The following is a 25,115-nucleotide window of genomic DNA, read 5'->3' on the forward strand; positions in this document are numbered from 1 at the left end:
TCAACATCTCAGCCACATGAGCCACTTGATTTAAGGAACTTTGAATTGTGTATCTGCCATTTTCAATTGAAAGAGTCCTGAGTCTGTCATGCTAAGAACTCTGTCGCACATGGTAAGGCAATGGGAGCGACAGAAAAATTTTAAGATGCAAAATGTTTTTAAATGAATCAAAATGTTTTAATGAATCAAAAATACATTAAAAAGTGGTTCCAAGTGGGTGGAGTACTAGGAGGATGTGGAATTCGAGTCTCCACACAACTAGGGCACTTACCAGGCACTGGTGGGGGACCATGGACAGCTAAGGGTACAGGAGGAACTCCCAGCGATTGGTTGTTAATTATAGTTTTATTTTTCCTAATATATTTTTTAATCTTTCTAATTTTATTTTGTTTTTTATTCTTTGATATTGTACTGCTCCTTTTTTTCTTTTTTTTTTTAACCACACCACAAAGCTTGTGGGATCTTGGTTTCCAGGCCAGAGGTTGGGTCTGAGCTCATGTGGTGGGAACTCCGAATCCAAACTGCTGGACTAACAGAGAACCTCAGACCCCAGGGAATATCAATTGGAGTGAGGCCTCCTGGAGGTCCTCATCTCAGCACCAAGACCCAGCTCTATCCAACTGCCTGCAAACTCCAGTGCTGGATGGCTGAGGCCAAACAACCAGTAAGACAGGAACACAGAACCACCCATCAAAAAAAAAAAAGAAAGGACAAAAAAAATATCTTACAGATGAAGGAGCAAGGTAAAAACCTACAAGACCAAAAAAATGAAGACGAAATAGGCAACCTACCTGAAAAAGAATTCAGAGTAATGGTAGCAAACATGAACCAAAATCTCGGAAACAGAATGGAGAAAAAACAAAAAACATTTAACAAGTACCTAGAAGAACTAAAGAGCAAACAAACAGTGATGAACAACACAATTACTGAATTAAAAAGACTCTAGAAGGCATTAATAGCAGAATAACTGAGGTAGAAGAACAGATAGGTGAGCTGGAAGACAAAATGGTGGAAATACTGCCAGGGAGCAGAATAAAGAAAAAAGAATGAAAAGAATTGAGGACAGTCTCAGAGACCTCTGGGACAATATTAACCATACCAACATTCAAATTATAGGGGTCCCAGAAGAAGAAGAGAAAAAGAAAGGGTATGAGAAAATATTTGAAGAGATTATAGTCAAAAACTTCCCTAACATGGGAAAGGAAATAGTCAATCAGGTCCAGGAAGCACAGAGAGCACCATACAGGATAAACCCAAAGAGAAACACACCGAGACACATATTAATCAAGCTATCAAAAATTAAATACAAAGAAAAAATATTAAAAGCACAAGGGAAAAACAACAAATAACATACAAGGGAATCCCCATAAGGTTAACAGCTGCTTTCAGCAGAAACTCTGCAAGCCAGAAGGGAGTGGCAGGACATATTTAAAATGATGAAAGGGAAAAACCTACAACCAAGAGTACTCTACCCAGCAAGGATCTCATTCATATTTGAGAGAGAAATCCAAAGCTTTACAGACAAGTAATAGCTAAGAGAATTCAGCACCACCAAACCAGCTTTACAACAAATGCTAAAGGAACTTCTCTAGGCAGGAAACACAAGAGAAGGAAAAGACCTACAACAATAAACCCAAAACAATTAAGAAAATGGGAGTAGGAACATACATATCGATAATTACCTTAAATGTAAATAGAGTAAATGCTCCAACCAAAAGACACAGACTGGCTGAATGGATACAAAAACAAGACCGATATATATGCTATCTACAAGAGACCCACTTCAAACCTAGGGACACATACAGACTGAAAGTGAGGGGATGGAAAAAGATATTCCATGCAAATGGAAATCAAAAGAAAGCTGGACTAGCAATTCTCATATCAGACAAAGTAGACAATAAAATAAAGACTATTACAAGAGACAAAGGACACTACGTAATGATCAAGGGATCAGTCAAGAAGAAGATATAACAATTGTAAATATTTATGCACCCAACATAGGAGCACCTCAGTACATAAAGCAAATGCTAACAGCAATAAAAGGGGAAATCCACAGTAACACAAAAATAGTAGAGGACTTTAACACCCCACTTTCACCAATGGACAGATCATCCAAAATGAAAATAAATGACGAAACACACGCTTTAAATGACACATTAAACAAAATGGACTTAATTGACATTTATAGGACATTCCATCCAAAAACAAGAGAATACACTTTCTTCTCAAGTGCTCATGGAACATCCTCCAGGATAGATCATATCTTGGGTCACAAATCAAGTCTTGGTTAATTTAAGAAAATTGAAATCATTATCAAGTATCTTTTTCAACCACAATGCTATGAGACTAGATATCAATTACAGGAAAAAAACTGTAAAAAATACAAACACATGGAGGCTAAACAATATATTATTAAATAACCAAGAGATCACTGAAGAAATCAAAGAGGAAATCAAAAAATACCTAGAAACAAGTAACAATGAAAACACGATGACCCCAAACCTATGGGATGCAGCAAAAGCAGTTCTAAGAGGGAAGTTTATAGCAATACAATCGTACCTTAAGAAACAAGAAACATCTCAAATAAACAACCTAACCTTACACCTAAAGCAATTAGAGAAAGAAGAACAAAAAACCACCAAAGTTAGCAGAAGGAAAGAAATCATAAAGATCAGATCAGAAATAAATGAAAAAGAAATGAAGGAAACATAGCAAAGACCAATAAAACTAAAAGCTAGTTCTTTGAGAAAATAAACAAAATTGATAAACCACTAGCCAGACTCATCAATAAAAAAACAGAGAAGACTCAAATCAACAGAATTAGAAATAAAAAAGGAGAAGTAACAACTGACACTGCAGAAATACAAAGGATCATGTGAGATTTCTATAAGCAACTATATGCCAATAAAATGGACAACCTAGAAGAAATGGATAAATTCTTAGAAAAGCACAACCTTCTGAGACTGAATCAGGAAGAAATAGAAAATATAAACAGACCAATCATAAGCACTGAAATTGAAACTGTGATTAAAAATCTTCCAACAAACAAAGTCCAGGAGCAGATGGCTTCACAAGCGAATTCTATCAAACATCTACACAAGAGCTAACACCTATCCTTCTCAAACTCTTTCAAAATATAGAAGAGGGAGGAACACGCCCAAACTCATTCTACGAGGCCACCATCACCCTGATACCAAAACGATACAAAGATGTCACAAAAAAGGAAAACTACAGGCCAATATATCTGATGAACACAGATGCAAAAATCCTCAACGAAATACTAGCAAACAGAATCCAACAGCACATTAAAAGGATCATACACCATGATCAAGTGGGGTTTATCCCAGGAATGCAAGGATTCTTCAGTATATGCAAATCAATCAATGTGATACACTGTATTAACAAACTGAGGAATAAAAACCATATGATCATCTCAATAGATGCAGAAAAAGCTTTCAACAAAATTCAACATCTATTTATGATAAAAACCCTTCAGAAAGGGCCTAGCGGGAATTTACCTCAACATACTAAAGGCCATATATGACAAACCCACAGTCAATGTCGTCCTCAATGGTGAAAACTGAAACCGTTTCCTCTAGGATCAGGAACAAGACAAGGTTGCCTACTCTCACCACTACTATTCAATACAGTTGTGGAAGTTTTAGCCACAGCAATCAGAGAAGAAACAGAAATAAAAGGAATCCAAATTGGAAAAGATGAAGTAAAGCTGTCACTGTTTTCAGATGACATACTATACATAGAGAATCCTAAAGATGCTACCAGAAAACTACTAGAGCTAATCAATGAATTTGGTAGAGTAGCAGGATACAAAATTAATGCACAGAAATCTCTGGCATTCCTATACACTAATGATGAAAAATCTGAAAGAGAAATTAAGGAAACACTCCCATTTACCACTGCAACAAAGAGAATAAAATATCTAGGAATAAACCTACCTAAGGAGACAAAAGACCTGTATGCAGAAAACTATAAGACACTGATAAAAGACATTAAAGATGATACAGATGGAGAGATATATCATGTTCTTTGATTGGAAGAAACAATATTGTGAAAATGACTATACTACCCAAAGCAATCTACAGATTCAATGCAATCCCTATCAAACTACAAATGGCATTTTTCACAGAACTAGAAATAAAGATTTCAGAATATGTATGGAAACACAAAAGACCTCAAATAGCCAAAGCAATCTTGAAGAAAAACGGAGCTGGAGGAATCAGGCTCCCAGACTTCAGACTATACTACAAAGCTACAGTAATCAAGACAGTATGGTACTGGCACAAAAACAGAAATATAGATCAATGGAACAGGATAGAAAGCCCAGAGATAAACCCACACACATATGGTCACCTTATCTTTGATAAAGGAGGCAAGAATATATCATGGAGAAAAGACAGCCTCTTCAATACGTGGTGCTGGGAAAACTGGACAGCTACATTGAAAGAATGAAATTAGAACACTTCCTAACACCATACACTAAAATAAACTGAAAATGGATTAAAGACCTAAATGTAAGCCCAGACACTATCAAACTCTTAGAGGAAAACATAGGCAGAACACTCTATGACATAAATCACAGCAAGATCCTTTTTGATCCACCTCCTAGAGAAATGGAAATAAAAACCAAACTAAACAAATGGGACCTAATGAAACTTAAAAGCTTTTGCACAGCAAAGGAAACCATAAACAGGACCAAAAGACAACCCTCAGAATGGGAGAAAATATTTGGAAACAAAGCAACTGACAAAGGATTAATCTCCAAAGTATACAAGCAGCTTTGCAGCTCAATATCAAAAAAACAAACAACCCAATCCAAAAATGGGCAGAAGACCTAAACAGACATTTCTCCAAAGAAGATAAACAGATTGCCAACAAACACATGAAAAGATGCTCAACATCACTAATCATTAGAGAAAAGCAAATCAAAACTACGATGTGGTATCACCTCACACTGGTCAGAATGGCCATGATCAGAAAATCTACAAACAATAAACACTGGAGAGGGTGTGGAGAAAAGGGAACCTTCTTGCACCGTTGGTGGGAATGTAAATTGATATAGCCACTACAGAGAACAGTATGGAGGTTCCTTAAAAAACTAAAAGTAGAACTACCATATGACCCAGCAATCTCACTACTGGGCATATGCCCTGAGAAAACCATCATTCAAAAAGAGTCATGTACTACAATGTTCACTGCAGCACTATTTACAATACCCAGGACATGGAAGCAACCTAAGTGTCCATCGACAGATTAATGGATAAAGAAGATGTGGCACATATATACAATGGACTATTACTCAGCCATAAAAAGAAAGGAAATTGAGTTATTTGTAGTGAGGTGGATGGACCTAGAGTCTGTCATACAGTGTGAAGTAAGTCAGAAAAAGAAAAGCAAATACCATATGCTAACACATACATACGGAATCTAAAAAAAAAAATGGTTCTCATGAACCTAGGGGCAGGACAGGAATAAAGACACAGATGTAGAGAATGGACTTGAGGACACGGGGAGGGGGAAGGGTAAGCTGGGATGAAGTGAGAGAGTAACATTGACATATATACACTACCAAATGTAAAACAGATAGCTGGTGGGAAGCAGCCGCATAGCACAGGGAGATCAGCTCGGTGCTCTGCGACCAGCTAGAGGGGTGGGATAAGGAAGGTGGGAAGGAGACGCAAGAGGGAGGGGATATGGGGATATACATATGCATATAGCTGATTCACTTTGTTATACAGCAGAAACTAACAACATTGTAAAGCAATTATCCTCCAATAAAGACGTTAAAAAAAAAAGAAAAGCAGTTCTAGTGGACTGTATAGCAAATAAATTTCAAGGGATACTACCTAGAGAATTTCTGTCTACTGAAATAGCCCACCAAAGCCCAGCTCATTTGGCACCTCTGATCCCACTCAGCTGGCATGAATGGTCCTTTTGTTCTACATCCCTGCAGCACTTCACTTGTTCCTGACACGTGTTCCTGAAACTTCTGATTTAGTAGGTCTGGGGTGAAAGCTGAGAATTCTAATAAGTTCCAGGTAATATACATGCTACTAGTCCAGGGGCCACGCTTTGAGAATCACTGCTGTAACATATTTCATTGCATTCTAGTTTATTTGTTTATCTGCATCCCCTGCTAGATTAAAGGTCAGTTAAGAATTTTCTTATTCATCTTTGTAAAACTCTCAGTGGCTAATGTAATTCTTTATAAAAAACTGGCATTTGATATGCATTACTGTGTGATTAACTGTGGAGATAAGATAAACATCTTACCATAATAAATTCCCTCTGTTATCATCCAAACAGATTCCCTCAAGAAGTGAACTGTGAAACTAGAGAAAAGATCAGAAGGCAGAATATGACCCAACTTATTCTGGGCTGCCTATTTTTGATTGCATATCTATCTGGTTTCTTTTAATCCTTGGACATAAAGGACAATGATTATTTTCAAATATATATAAGAAAGCTTGAGAGGCACGCTTCTACAAAAGTTGAGACTAACGTTTCTTCCTCTTGCATGTGTTTCTATTTCCTCTTGGTTTAGCTGGCATCTGACAGCCCAGGGGAGAAAACAGTTCTAGCATTTTTTCATCCCAATATTTAGAAATGCTGATCAAACTAACGTTTTTTGTAAGCTATTCTTGTGGCAAGACATTCTATCCTTTCAGGCTTTGTTGCCTATTTAAAAACTGCAGGTTCAAAACTATTTTTTTAATCATGTCATTAAATTATATTTTTGTGAACTAAAAATACAGCATGGAGCCTGGCTTAAATCCTGTGAGACAGGAAAGGCCAGTGTGCCTGGACTTCTAGGTGTTCGGACTGGATTTCTAGTTTCTTTATTGGAAGACATGCTCTCTCTCATGAGCTAATGTGGGTAGCTTCTGGAATCAAACATGTCTGGAAAAAATACTCTTTCTACATTGTGCTTCTAGTATTTAGAGTGATGTTTATAATTTTTACCATATCTCCAGGTAATTGGGTAGAGTTTTAGACAGATCTGGATGCAATATTTAAAGTGTACAGAGAAAAGGTTGAGGGCGGTTGTAGAGTGGTATTACCTTAGGCATCCTGTGACATTGTAGAATATATCAAAATCGAGCAAACCATTTGCTTTGGGGTAGTCTCCTTCTGGCCACCCCGAAAAGGGGATGATGATATTCTCAGTCAGGGTAAGCAAGGCTTCTGTTACCATGAGATTCTTCAGTCTGTCATTAGAGGACAAATTCCACAGCAAACCTAGAAAAGCAAAGAGTACCATCAAGACAGTGCAGGGTTGGGTCAAAACGACTGCTGAAAAGATCAGTTAAGACTGTCACCCCTAGAGCTATGGCTACTTATAAAAGGAAAAAAAAAAAAACAAGGTAGGGGGAGACAGCCCTTTTCCCAAGGGAAAGAACCTGTTTAGACCTCATTAGATGGCAATGGAAGCTGTTCCATAAGAAAAATTAAAAAAATATATATATATATATGTATACTAGTGGTGAGACAATGGAATATTACTCAGCCATAAAAAGAAACGAAATTGAGTTATTTGTAGTGAGGTGGATGGATCTAGAGTCTGTCATACAGAGTGAAGTCAGTCAGAAAGAGAAAAACAAATACCGTACGCTAACACATATATATGGAATCTAAAAAGAAAAAAATGGTCATGAAGAACCTACGGGCAAGATGGGAATAAAGACACAAACCTCCTAGAGAATGGACTTGAGGACACGGGGAGGAGGAAGGGTAAGCTGGGATGAAGTGAGAGAGTAGCACTGACATATACACTACCAAAAGTAAAATAGATAGCTAGTGGGAAGCAGCCGCATAGCACAGGGAGATCAGCTCAGTGCTTTGTGACCACCTAGAGGGGTGGGATAGGGAGGGTGGGAAGGAGGGAGACGCAAGAGGGAAGAGATATGGGGACATATGTATATGTATAACTGATTCACTTTGTTGTAAAGCAGAAACTAACACACCATTGTAAAGTAACTATACTCCAATAAAGATGTTTTATATATATATATATATATATATATATATATATATATGTATACACACACATATACATACAGAGAGAGAGAGAGGGAGAAAGAGAACTTACAATGTAAAACTATACATGTTTAATCAAGAACATAAATGAATGCCAAAAATCCTTATTGCTGTTTCTCTTAAATGACCCTACCACAAAGCTGACCTCATTAGTATAAATTCTAGGCTCACCAACAGGAAAGCTTGAAATGATCCTGTTGTAATTAAGAGTTCAGCATTTTAAAAGTCATAGTTTTCTCCCTTAGATACATACATATCTAAGGACATCTCTGCCTGCCTACTGCTCCCCACTGCCTGCAACTCCCACTTGACATCTGCCTTCCAATAATAGCGGGAAGAGCCTCTAGAATGCTTTTGCCTATGCCTGTCAACAGCAGGCTTCTCAACATCCCCAATTAATATTTATTAACTCCTACCCAATGGCAGACTTTATGTCCTGCCAGAATTTATGCTGGCTCTACCTCATCTACTTCTTATATTACAGTTTGGCAGAGAAGGAGAGACAAGAGCATTTTATATACCTGCCAACTTGCATGGCCTAAGCATTGGTCTAAGACTGGTACCACATTTACTCACTTAACTTTCCTATTCCTCTTGAATCCCCTCCACCCCCAATTAAAAAGAAAGGCCATATAAGCCAACTCAGGAAGAAATTAAGATAACAGGATACTGTATTTCCCAGGGCATTTGTGAGACAGGGACTGAAGCTGGGTACTGAGAGAGAATACAAAGTGGCATATACACTTAGGATTTGTTTTTCTCACAAATTTGGTGCTTAAATACCTCTGATTCAGTGGAAGGACTATACCCTTATTGCTTGCTATTCCAGTGACTCCCAGCAGGTGTCAAGCTGCTTTGCCATCATTCATTCTTCAGTAAGTTACTCTAACTCGCTATCATCCAGGAAAGGAGAAACAGAGGGGACAGAAAGAGAAGGGATCTTCATTTTCTTCCTATTTATGCCCCCACCGCCCAGTCAGTTAAATCTTACCTCTTAAATTTACTGCTTCATCTGCATGAAGGACAGAGGAGGCACAGATATACAGGACAGTCCACTTTATGAAAAAAGCAAACATGGTGGTCTTGCCAGAATTACATGGAGATATCACCTCCCTTGATATTAATGACGGAAATAATAGTCTGTATGGTTAAAGCTTAGTAGTTAATCAACCATACTTTTATTTGGCCCATCAGTTAGAACACTCTAGGCCTAATGTAGTCTTTTGGGCTTAAACAGTTTACTTTGTGTACAAGTAACTAATTTTTTAAATAACCAAATTTCCACCATAGCTTACATCTAGCTGCCATTAGACAGAGCAATGCTGGGTCTAGTGCTTCGTGAGGACTAGAATTCTGGCTGATGAAGGTCTTTTCCTGATCAAACTGGCATTTGGGGTTAGTCATGAGCAGTGTCCCTCCGCCACAGGTTTTGCAACACAATGACTTCATGGGTCACACCTCATCTTAAGAGGCCCTGGAGAGGGACAGACAGAATAAAACTCCAAAAACTCCTAAGGTGGTTGAAAACAATTGAAAGGGAGGTCTGACGTTGAGTTTTGGTTACTAAGCTATAAAAGAAAGCTAAAGATAAGAAAGAAAAGAAAAAAACAAGCTTCCTCTTCTAAATAAGCAAACAAATTAACAGTCTCTGCCTGTCAGAGGCTTAAAAATGTGAAGCATAATGATATTTCCTCTCTTTAAAAAGGACCACACAGAGCACTCAAAGGAAAAGTACACCTTACAATAAAAACCAGAGAGGATTAGTTTGAATAAAGGGAGTGGAATTTTCCTCCAACAGTCAATGTCCTTTGTAGCTTGTCATGCTGTATTATTTCTACAGAAGTATAAGGTTTGGGGAGTTTTAGTATAATTTTTGAATTTTTAATGTAGGATATTGTACAGAAATGTCATGCTTGCCAAATTTCTGTATGGTACAAGGCTAAGGAAGAGCTTAAATGTTCACTAGAGATTCGGGATTGTACTTATACACACACACCCTCACACACATACATACAAAATCAATAAATGACCAATTACAAATTGGGAAAATGTGCATGCTAATATAGGACAAAGGGTTAAATATCATTAGTATACAGAGTTCTTATAAATCATTAAAAATTAAATTACTAGTAGAAAAATTAACCCAAAGCTAAAAGAGTCTAATATACATAGGAATGCAGGCTCTCTAGTAACTAAAGAAATGCAAATTCAACAACTACATATTATTTTCTGTGGCTATAGAAGACAAAACCAGACCAATGAGCAGAAATTCTGAGGATGGAGATTTTGGCTCAGTGAAAGTATAAACTTCTAAGACAGCTTTGAAGAAAACAGAAAGATCTGCTTATAAGATCCAGCACTATCACTGGAGCCAATAAAAAAAATGAGCTCATCCTTTATCAAAATATCGACAAGGGGGTTTAATCTTAAAACTAGAGTGTTTGAAGAGACTAGCAGTCACCACATGAGCCCAGTGACAAATTAGAATCACATATTCCTGGGCCACACCACAAACTTACTAAGCCTGACTCCCAGGATGAATTCCAGGAATTTATACTTTAAATATGATTCCAATTTCTCTCATTGGGAAATTAATGGTTTAGATGACACTAAATAGATGTCCCTTTCAATGATTAGATTCTATATTCCCCGATACTGTATTATATTTAGGGTTTGGATTTTCATTTGTTTCACCTTTAACTTCCGGTCAATTTAATCATAGTGCCTAAATTTCTATTATTATAGTTCTCTGTTGTAGCTGTTCTGTCCGTAATTTTCTATCACTAAGCTCTCATTCTAGCCAAAAAGAAGGGGAACTGGATTCTGGTAAGGGATACACTTTGAATAATTAGCAATTATAAGAAAGATAATGATAACTGCATTATCTAGGAACTTATTGCCAATTGATATCTACAAAATGCAGCTACCTAGTAAAGGGATTTAATAGATATTGAAACCCATGTTTTATTAATATTGCTCTTTAGGACTGGAAATATAGTTATTTAACTAAATCTGTATAATGTTTAGTAGCAAAACTTGTAAATTTTATGATTAAATCTTCAAGGAGGAGCAGGAGGAGGAGAAGTGGTTCTTTTTAAACTTGTTTTTCAAAATTATCACAGAGCAGGGGGAATACGTTTTTGCAATTTCCCTTGCATGGACATACTCCTCCTTTCACCTAACTTCTGTTAAGTCTTACCTGGAATATCACATTATAGCAAAGGCCATTTATTCAAAACTATAAATAAACTCAAGGTACCTTACTGCACCATTACAAATGCAGAATAAAATAATTATACATTTAAAGAACGTGCGTAATGATTTTTTTTTTTTTTTGCAGAAGCAGAGTGGTGGACAGACTGGGAATGTGCAATACTGAATCATAGAGGCCAGGCACAAGGTTACTGCAAGAGTAGACCAGAGAGATGAAGAGGGTTTGAATCAAGGCAGTGGCAAGAGGAGAGAGAGGAAGGGCCAAAAAGGAGCAAGGGAGAGCTCTCTGATCCAAGATCTCAAAGACAAAGCCCCTTCCTAAAGAAGTGTAAAAATGAGTCACTCTTTGCCCCCAAAACAGTAGGTGGGAGCCACTTTGATACAGCAAAACACCCAGATAATACTGGGTTCAAATCTGGCCTTGTTCTTTGCTAGCTGTGCAACCTTGGGCAACTCAACCCCCTGAGCCTCACACTGGTCATATGTAAACAGTCAATAATACCATACCTTATGGAGCTGTCAGGAAGAACAGAGATAAAAAATGGAAAGCCCAAGCTTATGACTAGCATGTAATAGAGGCTCAATAAAAAGATGTTTACAAAATAGACAAGAAAAGATTCACATATATGGTTACTCGCTTTGTGGTTTTTTTTTTTTTTAATTGGGGTATAGTTGTTTTACAATGCTGTGTTAGTTTCTACTGTGTCATTTTGTGTTTCTAAACAAAGATATAAACATGTCTAAATTAGTCAACAATTTATTTTTGAGGCCCAAAAAGCACTTATTTAGCACTTCCATTAATAGAGCTAAAGGAAGTTATTTAGTAGGATTTGTATCAAACATTCAACTATCAACTCAATTCAATTAATATGTAATGAACACTTTCTGGTAGAGATGTTTAGCTTATACTAGAAATCCTGGGAACTGCACAATCAAACTCCATTTGTCACCTCAGTAGATTATCTAAAGAAGACAGTGGTTTCTGTGGCATCAATACCACAGAACATTCTCTGTCCTTAGCTTCCTTCTTCCTACACAAGAGAAGAGGAAGTTCATAAACAATGGATTCCTTGACACAGAGCCACACATCCTCCCAACATTTCTGGCTACCACACACCCTAACCTCGATCACTCTATTACCCAAGTTTCCTGTGAACGACCAGCAGCTTCTTTGCTTTGCTAGTGATTTTCACTTTGCTGGGAATAACTTTCATTCTCCTTCAAAACGCTAGTCCAAAGCCTAAATCTCTTTTAAGGTCCACAGTGAAATATATCTCCTCATGAAGTCTTTTCTGAGTGTAAAACAGAATAATCTGTTTGATTCCCTTTCGTGGTTCATAACTGTTTTTTAATAAAGAAAATGTTAGGTTCTAAACATGAGGTTTGGTTGCTATTTTTTTGTTTTTGTTTTTTTTTAATGCCAACCATCACATAATTGTTCACGTTTTAGTAGATGGAAAATAAAATTCACAACCTCTCTAGACTGTGATTCACCCTGGTTGGTACTTGAAGGCTGCCCTCTAAATGTTGGCTGAATGAATGAATGAATGAATAAGTGATATCACTCTTAATTTCTGTAGGTGTTTTAATATAAGTCATGGATATGAAAGGAAATCTCTCATGGGACATGACAGCATGCTGGCAGAAGGGTAGTACGGTGCAACCCTTCATATAGTTTTATAAAATTAAAATATATTGAGATAGAAAAATGTGATATTTTGAGATATAAATGGATAGAGAGGATATAATGACAACATTTTTATAGAAAAAAAGAATACTGTTGTATAATAAAGGATGGCAAAAGTGCAACATATATTCAGTTCAACTTAAGCAATATTTATGGAGTACTTCTTTTAAATAAGTATGAAGACTGTCAACTATTATCATTAAAAAAACTTTTATATGATATATTAGAAAGGGTTAAGTTCTTTGGACCTTAGTTTCGTCATCCGTAAAACTGAGATTTAGTAGCCAATAATACCTAAAAATACCCCAAAACCTAAGGTTTTTGTGAGAATAAATTAAAAATGTCTATTACCTGGGACACTGAAGATACTTAAAAGTTTCCCCAAGGCAATACTACTGATGATTACACTCAGTAATGTTTCTTGCACTCTGTAATGTGTTCATGGAGCTTTAGCCGAGAGCTGATGAACCATTTTCATTTCATTTTCAATGAACTATCTTCTCTTCTATCATACGTACTATTCATTTAAATGAAACTAGTCCTCCTTTCTCCATGCTTCAAGAATTACCAAAACCGTTAGTTTAGTTCTATCTGATTATTTTAGTTTTCCAATCCATGCACAGAAGGGAGATATTTATTTTTCCAAATCAGTATTTGAGTAGAAATATAAAATGGAGAACTGAAAAACATATCCAGTCATGCTTTTTTCTTTTTTGGGGGTGTAGAGGGACAGGTAAGCTAGGAAGCTCGTATTGAGAGAGGTCCAGGTGATGGAAGCTGCATAGAACTTCTAACTAAAAATATTAACCAAAAGCCTCAGAATCATTTCCACTTCAGAAAAAAGGAATTCAAACTTGACTTGAATCTGGGGTCTAAGCTAGCAGTAATAATGTTCCTTGAAAGCCCTCTCAGATAACAATGAGCCCATCAATCATTTGTTCCAGGAAACCTCAGAAAAAACAGATGATATTAACACATCTGGCTGGGGTGCACTGTGCTACCCCCTGTAATAGTCAGTAAGCACTACCTGTTATTTGTTTCTTAGTCTCCAAGTCTCTGGTTTGCTTCAGCACCTGGAGCAGCCGAGGTACTCCACTGAGTTCAGCTACCTCCAATTTGTTGTCATTATCTTCAAACACCAAGTTTCTCAAGGCCCCACACACAGCTCGCTGGATATCTTCATTCTGAATTTTGAGGAGCTGTAGAAGCTTGGGGATGCCATGAAGCTGGTTAACCTGGGGAAGAAGGAGATGCATATTTCAGATATTTATTAATTTTGATGTGGCATTAAAAATCTTCAATGTAATATGAATGAACAGATGAAGTTCACTGACTTTGTTGATAACTCCCACCAATCAATGTGTGGCACAACCTGGGACTCCAGTGTACAATATACCCCTGCTCTAAGGCAGTATCTCTCATCAAGGAGCTTAGAATAAATCTGCGAAATTAAGACTGAAACCTATGAAAAAATTAAAGGGCAAAGTTAAGTGATAAAGGGTTGAATAAGTGATAAGTGGATAGAAAGAGTTGAATAATAAAAGCCTTAATCATAATGAAGATGAAGAGAACTGGGAATCAGAGGAATAAAGTTTTATGGAAGAATATTATATTACACGAATTTTTTCCAGGACAGAACTATACAGTCAAAATAATATTTTATTTATTTTTGGCTGGATTGGGTCTTGGTTGCTGCGCATGGGCTTTCTCTAGTTGCAGCAAGCAGGGGCTATTCTTCGTTGCAGTGCGTGAGCTTCCCATTGTGGTGGCTTCTCTTGTTGCAGAGCATAGGCTCTAGGCACGCGGGCTTCAGTAGTTGCAGCACGTGGGCTCAGTAGTTGTGGCTCGTGGGCTCTAGAGTGCAGGCTCAGTAATTATGGCGCACGGATTTAGTTGCTCCATGGCATGTAGGATCTTCCCGGACCAGGGCTCGAACCCGTGTCCCCTGCATTGGCAGGCGGATTCTTAACCACTGCGCCACCAGGGAAGTCCTATACAGTCAATATAAATAATAGAAATCACTCCCATCAGCAGTAGAAATAAAAATTCATTTACCATGGCAACTGCAGTAGCAATGCAAAACTAACCTTAAATGCAAGCTATTTTTTTTTAATCAAGGTATAAATGACATATAACATTATATTAGTTTCAGGTGCAGAACATAATGATTCGATATCTGTACATGTTGTAAAATGATAATAATAAGTCTATTTAACATCCATCACCACACATAGTTAATTTTTTTTATGGTAAGAACTCTTAAGATCTATTCTCTTAGAAACTTTTTACAGTCACCATGCTGTACATTACATTCCCATGACTTGTTTATTTTATAATTGGAAGAGTGCAAGCTATTTTTATGATCAATTGCTTTCAGTATTTAAAGACACTGAAATAAATTATGCAAGCATTTTAGGTAAATAACATAACTTTACGCTTTTTAATGGGCTATTTTCTTTTCTTTTTTTTTTTTTTTTTGCAGTACTCGGGCATCTCACTGTTGTGGCCTCTCCCGTTGCAGAGCACAGGCTCCGGACGCGCAGGCTCAGCGGCCATGGCTCACGGGCCCAGCCGCTCCGCGGCATGCGGGATCCTCCCGGACCAGGGCACGAACCCGTGTCCCCTGCATCGGCAGGCGGACTCTCAACCACTGCGCTACCAGGGAAGCCCTAATGTGCTATTTTAAAAATATTTCTTCTATAGACATATGCAAGAAAGGGCATGATATTAGAGAAAGAACCAGAGGGTCAGAACTAGGAATAAAAAAGAAAAATAGAAGGTTTTGATTCTGAAACCTAAGGCTGTTTAACAAGAGGCCAAATAATGAGTCTGAATAAAGTGACTTTGTGTTTTAGGCTGCAAATATTATCTAAAGAAATCAGGAGGAGGATGCAGCATTGCTGAAGAGAAATGTTAAGTTGCAGACTGAGGGCTTTCTTTCTCAGAGGCTTCCACTAGCATCTGATTAAAATTTTTTTAAGTTGGTAAGAGCTTTTTGGTAAAGATCTCAGTCATTTTCACCATCTTAATGCAGAAATTTTTAGGAATTAAGTTGCTGTGAATGAGCATAAGTTTCCCATTCAGATGATGTTCATCACTTATGAATGATGCCCTAACTGCACGACAGTTCCCACTCAGGAGAGAGCTGCACACCTGGTCCAGTGGCACATTTCACATTTTCTATGTCTCTCATAGACAGACAAATGGAATTTAAGACACTGTCTTCCAATCTTACATCTTCCTTTGTTAGGACTGGGGAGTAGACTAGCAAGTCAGGAATAAAAGTCAAGGTTGTAAAATAATCTAGTAAAAATAATAAACATAATAATAACCACAATACTAACAAAATAACAACTCTTCCTCCCACTTCTATCACTAGGAGGTGTTGGCATAGTGTTAAGAATTTTATATACATTCTCTAATCAATAACTTGCAAGAACCTTAAGAGGAAAGTACTCTTTTGGTCCCTTTAAGGCTTCAGTGGCAGCAGTAAGGAAGAATACTTCCACTTTTGGCTCCCTTCAGAGGAGACATTTGCAGAACAGGAGACAACTGGAAGACTGGCTATGTCTAAAGCCATTCTAATGTATTTGTATGAAAATGCTAATGATAGCTATCAATAAGATCTGGTCCAGCAGATCATCTATTTGATCACTTCATCTATTCCTATTATTACACTTCCTTAAAAGCAGAAAGGCACAACTTATTTGAAAACAGCCTGTAACTCATGTTTTTCACTAATTCTGTCAATTTCTATTTCATAGTTAGGTTTTATGATGGTTGAATTCATACGCTCTAGACTTCATAAATGGCAGCTAGACGATAGAAATATTTCATTACTTAATTTACAACTAATAAGTTGCCTTCTTCAAAATATGATGTGAAATGGCCTCCTGGCTAAATTGCATTTCCAGCTGTGATGATAGCATGAGTGAGAAGTGGCTAGTGGAAGCCTCTACTGCCCTGCCTGGGTGGCATGAATGGCTGTCTTCTGCTAATAGCACTCTAACCCATTCCTTACCCTGTCACCTTTATCCCCTTGGCTTTCAGCACTTGCTCCAGCCTGGAAAGAAGGAACTGCAGACACCTGATACTCAGATAAATGCTGAAATCCAGCTACAGCTCTGCTCACTGTAGAATGTGACCTCCTAGTATCTGGCACCTACCTCACATTTAAAAATAGATTTTAGTTACCTTTATCCATTTTATCAAATAGATATATATCATATCAAATACAAGAAGTTGATAATATTCTGCTCATTGCTTATAACTAGGGCAGTTGGTAGTGACTCCTATTCATATTAGTTCCAACGTTAAATGCACTGTTCTTGCCCCTCTGAATTCAGGGAAACAGGTGGGACCAGAGAGGTTGCATATGTTTGTTATACTGAATCCTCATGGGATTTGTTCCCCCTTTGGGAAAGGAAACAACCAGACTAACACAAACATCTCAGAACTTTAAAAAAAGCTTCATTTGAGATGGCTTCTAAATATGTGAAAGGGCAAAATCGCATATTAGAATTTTAACTTTCTCCTTGACTGTTCTGATTCTTTTCCCTGCCAACTCTAGAAGAATTAAATGATGAGGGTTTCTGGTGGCAAATAAGTTGAGGGAACAAACTCTGTTGGCTCCCTCATGCCTGGTGCCTTTGCTCTCAGTTCCTTTCCTATCTGGAATGCTCTGCTCACTCTGCTTTTTCCGGCAAAGTCCTACTCATCCTGCATAAGCCAGCTCAAATGTCATCTCCTCTGTGAAGTGTCACCTTCTTTCTCTCCCTTCCCTCCCATTAGAATTAATCACTCCTTGCAAATTGGTATAACCTTTCAGGAAGGCAATTGTCAATATGTGTCAAAAACTTCAAACATATTCACTTTTAGTAAACTTCATTAGGAAATAATTTGAAATGCAGACACGGACTAACATGATAATAGTAACTAAATTATTTATAATATGGAAAAATAAGAAAGCATAAATGTCCAAAGATGGGGGAAGACTGGTTAATGATTAATTGTCACATATCCATAATACTGAGGTGTCCACAGGAGAGGCACAGCAATGTTTGAACTGACATTTTATTTGTCATATAGTTCCCTCATCAGTCAAATGGGGATTGTGCAACATTAGCAGTGTGCTAGGCCCAGAGTAGTTACTCCACACATCATAGCTACTACTATGACCATTAATATGCCACCATTAAAATGAAGTTTACAATATATATATATTTTTGGCCATGCAGTGGCACGACCAGGAACCAAACCCGTGCCCCTGCAGTGGAAGTGCAGAGTCCTAACCACTGGACCACCAGGGACCACCACTTTACAAAATATTTTTAATGTTATGAGAAAATGCTTGAGGCAATGTTATTGAAAAAGTTGAATAAAATATCTAATGCATTTCTGCTCACAGACATAAAGAAGGGAATGAAACTAGGGGGTTTGGGAGAAATGTTGGGGTTATAATGTATGAATGGGGCATGCTACTCTGTATTTTTTTAAACAACAAGCATGTATTTAGGCATGCTTTTTAAAAACAAAACATCCCCATAAACAAAGCTACATATTCAATTTGATGACAGCTGTGTACATGTATGCATTAAAAAAATCAGAGAGCAATACCAAATGATAACAATAGAAGGACTGTGGGCTTTTTTCCTTTTTTCTTTCTTAATTTCTCAAATTTCTTATAATCAGTTTATATTAGTTTTACAATAAGATTTTGCAAGACAGTTATTGCAGTCACTGCTTCGGTGATGAGATTTGAAGCAGGCATGGAAACAAAACCAGCTTAAGAAGGGTCTTGCAGATTAAATTAAGGGATTTGTCCTTTATATTGCAGGCAAGCAGGGCAGATATTGGAAAGGTCTTGCTGGATGCTGTGAAGAGACTGGGATTAGGAGTAGATAAGAATGGAGGCAGAGAGATTAATTAGGAGGCAGCTAGATTAAAAGGATGATGGTAACAGGGATCAGCATCATGATTAGGGAGAGCAAGATGTAGGCAGATTCAGGACACTTTTAAAATTATTTATTTATTTATTTATTTTTTGGCTGTGTTGGGTCTCAGTTGCGGCACACGGGATCTTTGTTGAGGCATGTGGGATCTTGTGTTGTGGTGCTCTGGCTCTTGGTTGTGGTGCACGGGCTTCTCTTTAGTTGTGGCATGCAGGTTTTCTCTTCTCCAGTTGTGGCGCGCGGGCTCCAGGGCACATGGGCTCTGTAGTTTGTGGCATGCTGACTCTCTTGTTGAGGCGCGTGAGCTCACTAGTTGTGGCGTGCGGGCTTAGTTGCCCCGTGGCATGTGGGATCTTAGTGCCCCGACCAGAGATTGAACCCACGTCCCCTGCATTGAAAGGCAGATTCTTTACCACTGGACCACCAGGGAAGTCCCCAGGACACTTTTAAAAGCAGCCTTAATAGGACTTGAAGACTGCATGAACGTGAGAAGTAAGGAAGAAAGAAGGTTCAAAGTCTCTGTTTCTATTTAGGTGTCAAACTACCTGGGTGAACTACCACTCACAGAGGAGTGAGTTATTATTTCAGGGCAAGCATTGTATGATTATCTGATTGCATTCTCACAACAACTCTTTGTAGTAGGACTATTAGTTCCAGTTTAAAGGAAAGCTGAGGTTTAGAGTGGTAAAATATCTTGCCCAAGGTCACCCAGGTAATTAGGTTGCTGGGATTCACACCCAGCCCCTGGCTACTCTTGAGAGTCAATGCTTAAACCACCACATGCCCTACCTGCCAACCCAGCAGAAAGAACAAGTTTAGAAGAACTGACTGGACAGTAGAGAAAAAACAGCAATGAAGATAATGTGTTCATTTTTAGATAAGTTGATATTGAGTTCAGTGGGATGTCTAGCAAATAGACGGACATGTGGTTTGGAACCCAGGGAAAGGTAAGGTCTGGAGATGCTGTGAGTCATTAGCACTCAGATTACACATTAGTGAAAGTCAGAGGAGTAGATGAGGTGGGTCAGGAGATGGTGTCAAATAAGAAAAGTCCCAGGAAAGCATCTAGGGAACATAAACATTTAAGGTACAGGTTAAGGATAATTTTTTTTTTTTTTTTTAACAGAGGAAACCTGAAGGAGCCAGATAAATGGAAAAAGAGCCAGGAGACTCTGGGGCCAAAAGAAGAAAGTTTCAAAAAGGAATGAGGGATTGACAGTGTTAAATGCTGAGTCTTAATCAAATAAAATAATAACTGAAAAGTTGCCATTGAAGTTTATGATTTAAAATTTTGATCTTTATATTCAAACTGTAACTGTTTTTTGTAAGTAACATTAAAAAACTATAGTACCATTCTTAATATTAATGGGATTTTGTTAATGCCCTTGGGTTATATTTTCACTTCTTAGATTTTCTACCAAGCATATACGTGTATAGGTTTCATATAGTTTTCATGTTTCATTACTTTTAAAACCAGTCTTTGTTCTAGCTTTATTACAATGAATAAGAGCTAAGAAGGCAAGCATAGGTTTAATCCTATATGCAAGCAAAATGGTATTTACAATCAAATTAGTAATTTAGGGGATAGTGGAAATCTAGCCCAACTTGGGTAACAAGAGAAAATTTCATGTAATTCCACGTTATAAAATGAAAGCATGTATAAAAACGCTGAGTTTTAAAAATTGAGAATAAAAAAAGATTTGTGTATAAAGAAGGTTTATTACTAGCTAAATATATTATTTTTAAAAATGCTCACTGGGCTTCCCTGGTGGCGCAGTGGTTGAGAGTCCGCCTGCCGATGCAGGGGACACGGGTTCGTGCCCCAGTCGGAGAAGATCCCACATGCCGCGGAGCGGCTAGGCCCGTGAGCCATGGCCGCTGAGCCTGCGTGTCCAGAGCCTGTGCTCCGCAATGGGAGAGGCCACAACAGTGAGAGGCCCGTGTACCGCAAAAAAATAAAAAATAAAAAATAAATTAAAATGCTTACTTACTTTTTCCATGGAATAAACATAGGCAAAGGGTCAGTGAGAAATACCCAAAACGTACATAACTTTTAAAAGTAAAATAGATGGGATAGGTCTTTTGAAGCAATACATAAAATACAGATATCATGAAGAAAAATATTGACAAATTTACTTCATAAGAATTTAAAATTAGGGACTTCCCTGGTGGCACAGTGGTTAAGAATACACCTGCCAGTGCAGGGGACACGGGTTCGAGTCCTGGTCCGGGAGGATCCCACATGCTGCGGAGCAACTAGGCCCGTGTTTCACAACTACTGAGCCAGTGCTCTAGAGCCCGCGAGCCACAACTACTGAGCCCATGTGCCACAACTACTGAAGCCCACACTCCTAGAGCCTGTGCTCCGCAACAAGAGAAGCCACGGTGATTAGAAGCCCGTGCACCACAACAAAGAGTGGCCCTCACTTGCTGCAACTAGAGAAAGCCCGCACTCAGTAACAAAGACCCAATGCAGCCAAAAATAAAGAAAGAAAGAAAGAAAGAAAAAGAAAAGAATTTAAAATCATGCACAATGAAAGATATCATAAGCAAAGTTAGGAAACAACACTGTCACATATGTAGCAATGGATTAACGTGCATAATAGGTAAAGAACTCTTACAAATAATTAAGAAACAGACACACGTCTTGGGACTTCCCTGGTGGCACAGCGGGTAAGACTGTGCTCCCAATGCAGGGGGCCCAGGTTCGATCCCTGGTCAGGGAACTGGATCCCACATGCATGCCGCAACTAAGAGTTCGCATGCCACAACTAAGGAGCCAGTAAGCTGCAACTAAGGAGGCTGAGAGCTGCAACTGGGGAGACCGCCTGCCACAACTAAGACTCGGTGCAACCAAAATAAATGAATAAATAAATAAATAAATAAATATTAAAAAAAAAAGAAACAGAAACACGTCTTAGAAAAAATAGTCAATGAATTAAAAAATGACAACTGACTGAATAAATACAAAGTCAAAAAATATCAAAAAATGCTCATCTTCATGAATAATTAATGAAATGCAAGTGAAAAAAAATTAGTGGAAGCTCATTTGTCTGACTTACTAACTGATCTGCAGGATTAATCACATTCTCTTTTCCCTCTGTGACATCCACGGATTTTGAGTACTATCAAAGCTGTAGGTTAGTATATGTTGGTCTTTGCATTCTTATTTCTTCTAGTTTACCAAGAATAACTTAGGTTTCTTACCCAATGCATTTATGTCAGTTATACTTGTTATTGTAATTATGTAATTTACTTACCTACTCTGAAAAAGCTCTGTGTCTCTGAAAACTAATTTGAATGCTTTAGAAAGACTAGATAAAGGTGAAGAGCTTTAAAAAGCTCTGTAATTGGTTGTGGAAGAAATTAACCTGAAAGACTAGGTAAAAATATAAGAATCTAGAAGGATATGAACTCAGATGAATAAGGGCCACTAAGTTCTCATCTCACTCCAAAAAACCTAAAAATGGCAAATGAAACATAATTGGCATAGTTTATGTATGAAAGACTGACAAACTCTGTAAGTGTGTGTGTGTGTATAATTTTTTAAAAGAATTTCTCTGTAACTCTGATTACCTGATCAGTTATTCGTCTTTAGTTCCAGAAATAGCGAATTTCTTCTATAAAGAGATACCTTTCTTTCTCCTTATCAGATTAACAAAAATGAACAAAAAAGAATAATATCTTGTGGTAGTAATGGTGCATGTAAATAGGCACTTTGACACCATGCTGGTGGGAGTGTAAATTTGTATAATTTGGGGGAAGATTTATAGGAGGCTATTTATCAAAATTAAAAGTGACTCACTAGTAATGAGGACTGGATTTACCTACCATTTGAACAATTTTAAAAACCAGACAAAACATACAATAGTTTCAATAACTGGACATGAGGCAATGATGGACAGTGATCCCTAAGAGATGGAGAACAAGCAAGGACAGCCCTACTGCTGCCTCAGATCACAGTCTAGAGAGAGTTCCCAGGCTGTGGTGCGATTTGGGAAAACCTAAGTGGAATTCAACAAGCAGAGCTGAGGAGAAAGAGTGAAGAATCCAAGAAGAACAAAGAGGCTAGTGTTTGCAGGGAGGAGTAACAGTAAGAAAAGAGCTGCACAGAAAGAGAACTCCTGAGATCTGCAGAGGGTCCCCATTTAGTATTCAGTAGAGTATTAATCAGTTTATCTTTGTGAGGAAGTTGCCTGAGGCCAGGGAAGTAACTGCCTAAAAAAGTTACTGCTCCTCATGCTCACACAGGCCCGTGAACAGGGCCTGTTCTCACTAGCCAGCCAGAAAGCCTCATAATTCATAGTACATTGGGTAGAGTTCTCAGAAGTGTCTTGCCTTAAGAAGTGGGGACTAATTAGTTCTAGAATAAATGCTGCTCTGGTCCCACCAACAAATCTTAAAAGCAAGATTTGAAAGAGTCAAACTGTTTTCAAGTAATTTAATTGTATCCTTGAGTTTGTGAAGAAAACTCAAGAATATCTACAAATATAAAAATGTCCAGCATCCAACAAGATAAAATTCATAATACCTGGCATTCGATAAAAAATTTCCAGGCATGCAAAGAAGAAAAATATTATCCATAATGAGAAGTAAAAACAATCAAATGAAACCCACTCAGAATGTAAATTGGTGCAGCCCCTATGGAAAACAGTATGGAAGTTCCTCAAGTAACTGAAAATAGAGTTGCCATATGATTCAGCAATCCCACTCCTGGGCATATATCTGGACAGAACTATAATTTGAAAAGATACATGTACCCCTATGTTCATAGCAGCACTATTCACAATAGCCAAGACATGGAAACAACTGACAGATGAATGGATAAAGATGATGTGATAGATATAATGGAATACTACTCAGGCATAAAAAAGAATGAAACAATGCCATTTGCAGCAACATGGATGGACCTAGAGATGATCATACTAAGTGAGTAAGTCAGAAAGAGAAAGATAAATACCATATGATATCACTTATATGTGGAACCTAAAATATGACACAAATGAACTTACTTATGAAACAGAAATGGACTCACTGACATAGAGAACAGACTTGTGGTTGCCAAGTGGGAGGGGGAGGTAGAGGAGGAAAGGATTGGGAGTTTGGGATTAGCAGATGCAAACTATTATATATAGAATGGATAAACAATAAGATCCTACTGTACAGCACAGGGAACTATATTCAGTATTCTGTAATAAACCATAATAGAAAGGAATATGAAAAAGAATACATATATGTATACCTGAATCACTTTGCTGGACAGCAGAAATTAACACAACATTGTAAATCAACTATACTTCAATAAAATAAATTTTTTTTTTTTGCGGTACGCGGGCCTGTCACTGTTGTGGCCTCTCCTGCTGCGGAGCACAGGCTCCGGACGCGCAGGCTCAGCGGCCATGGCTCACAGGCCTAGCCGCTCCGTGGCATGTGGAATCCTCCCGGACCGGGGCATGAACCCGTGTTCCCTGCATCGGCAGGTGGACTCTCAACCACTGCGCCACCAGGGAAGCCCCAATAAAATAAATTTTTAAAAAATGAAACCCACCTAGAATGGACACAGATGTTAGAATTAACAGACAAGGTCATTCAAGCAGCTATTTTAACAGTCTTCCCTACGCTCAGAAATCTTCAGGAAAGATGAAACATGTTAGGTAGGGACACAGAAGATATAAAAAGACTCAAATTTAACTTCTAGAGAGGAAAACTATAATTTACGAAGTAAAAAATATACTGAATGAGATTAATGGCATATTAAACATTGCAGAAGAAAATTTTAGTATATTTAAAGCATAGAAAATGAATTTATCCAAAAAGAAACATACAGAAAAAAGAAACCAACTAAAAAAGAAAAATAAAGTATGCATGAGCTGTGGGACAACCTCAAGCAGCCTAATATATATGTAACTGTAGTTCCCAAAGGCGGGACAGAAGAAAATTTCCCAAACAAAATTCCAAAATTTGATGAAAAGCAGGAATCAACAATTTGAGAAGTCTAATGAACTTAAGAAGCCTACGGAAAACTGCACAAAGGTACATTGTGACCAAACTGCTCAACACCAATGATTAAGATAAAATCTTAAAAGCAGCTTGGGTAGGCAGGGAGAGACACATCATGTACAGTACAAAAATAAGGAGGACAGGACATTTCTTGTCTGAAACAATGCAGGTGACAAGACAATGGCGCAACAACTTTCAAGTACTGGAAT

The 25,115-nt window shown here is 37.9% G+C and overlaps 1 protein-coding gene across 1 annotated transcript in view; it reads right to left on the reverse strand.

The window, feature by feature from the left end:
- Nucleotides 1–25,115, reverse strand: part of PKP2 (plakophilin 2) — an 84,592-nt gene that overhangs the window by 30,997 nt on the left and 28,480 nt on the right. Inside the window, exons 5-6 of the mRNA XM_067696114.1 lie at nt 13,983–14,190; nt 7,080–7,257 (exon numbers count right to left, since the gene is read on the reverse strand). Of these exons, the coding sequence (XP_067552215.1) occupies nt 7,080–7,257; nt 13,983–14,190 (386 nt within the window). The remainder of the gene's footprint in view (nt 1–7,079; nt 7,258–13,982; nt 14,191–25,115) is intronic.

This window comes from Pseudorca crassidens, chromosome 11, assembly GCF_039906515.1.
Source record: "Pseudorca crassidens isolate mPseCra1 chromosome 11, mPseCra1.hap1, whole genome shotgun sequence".
Classification (NCBI taxonomy): Eukaryota; Metazoa; Chordata; class Mammalia; order Artiodactyla; family Delphinidae; genus Pseudorca; species Pseudorca crassidens.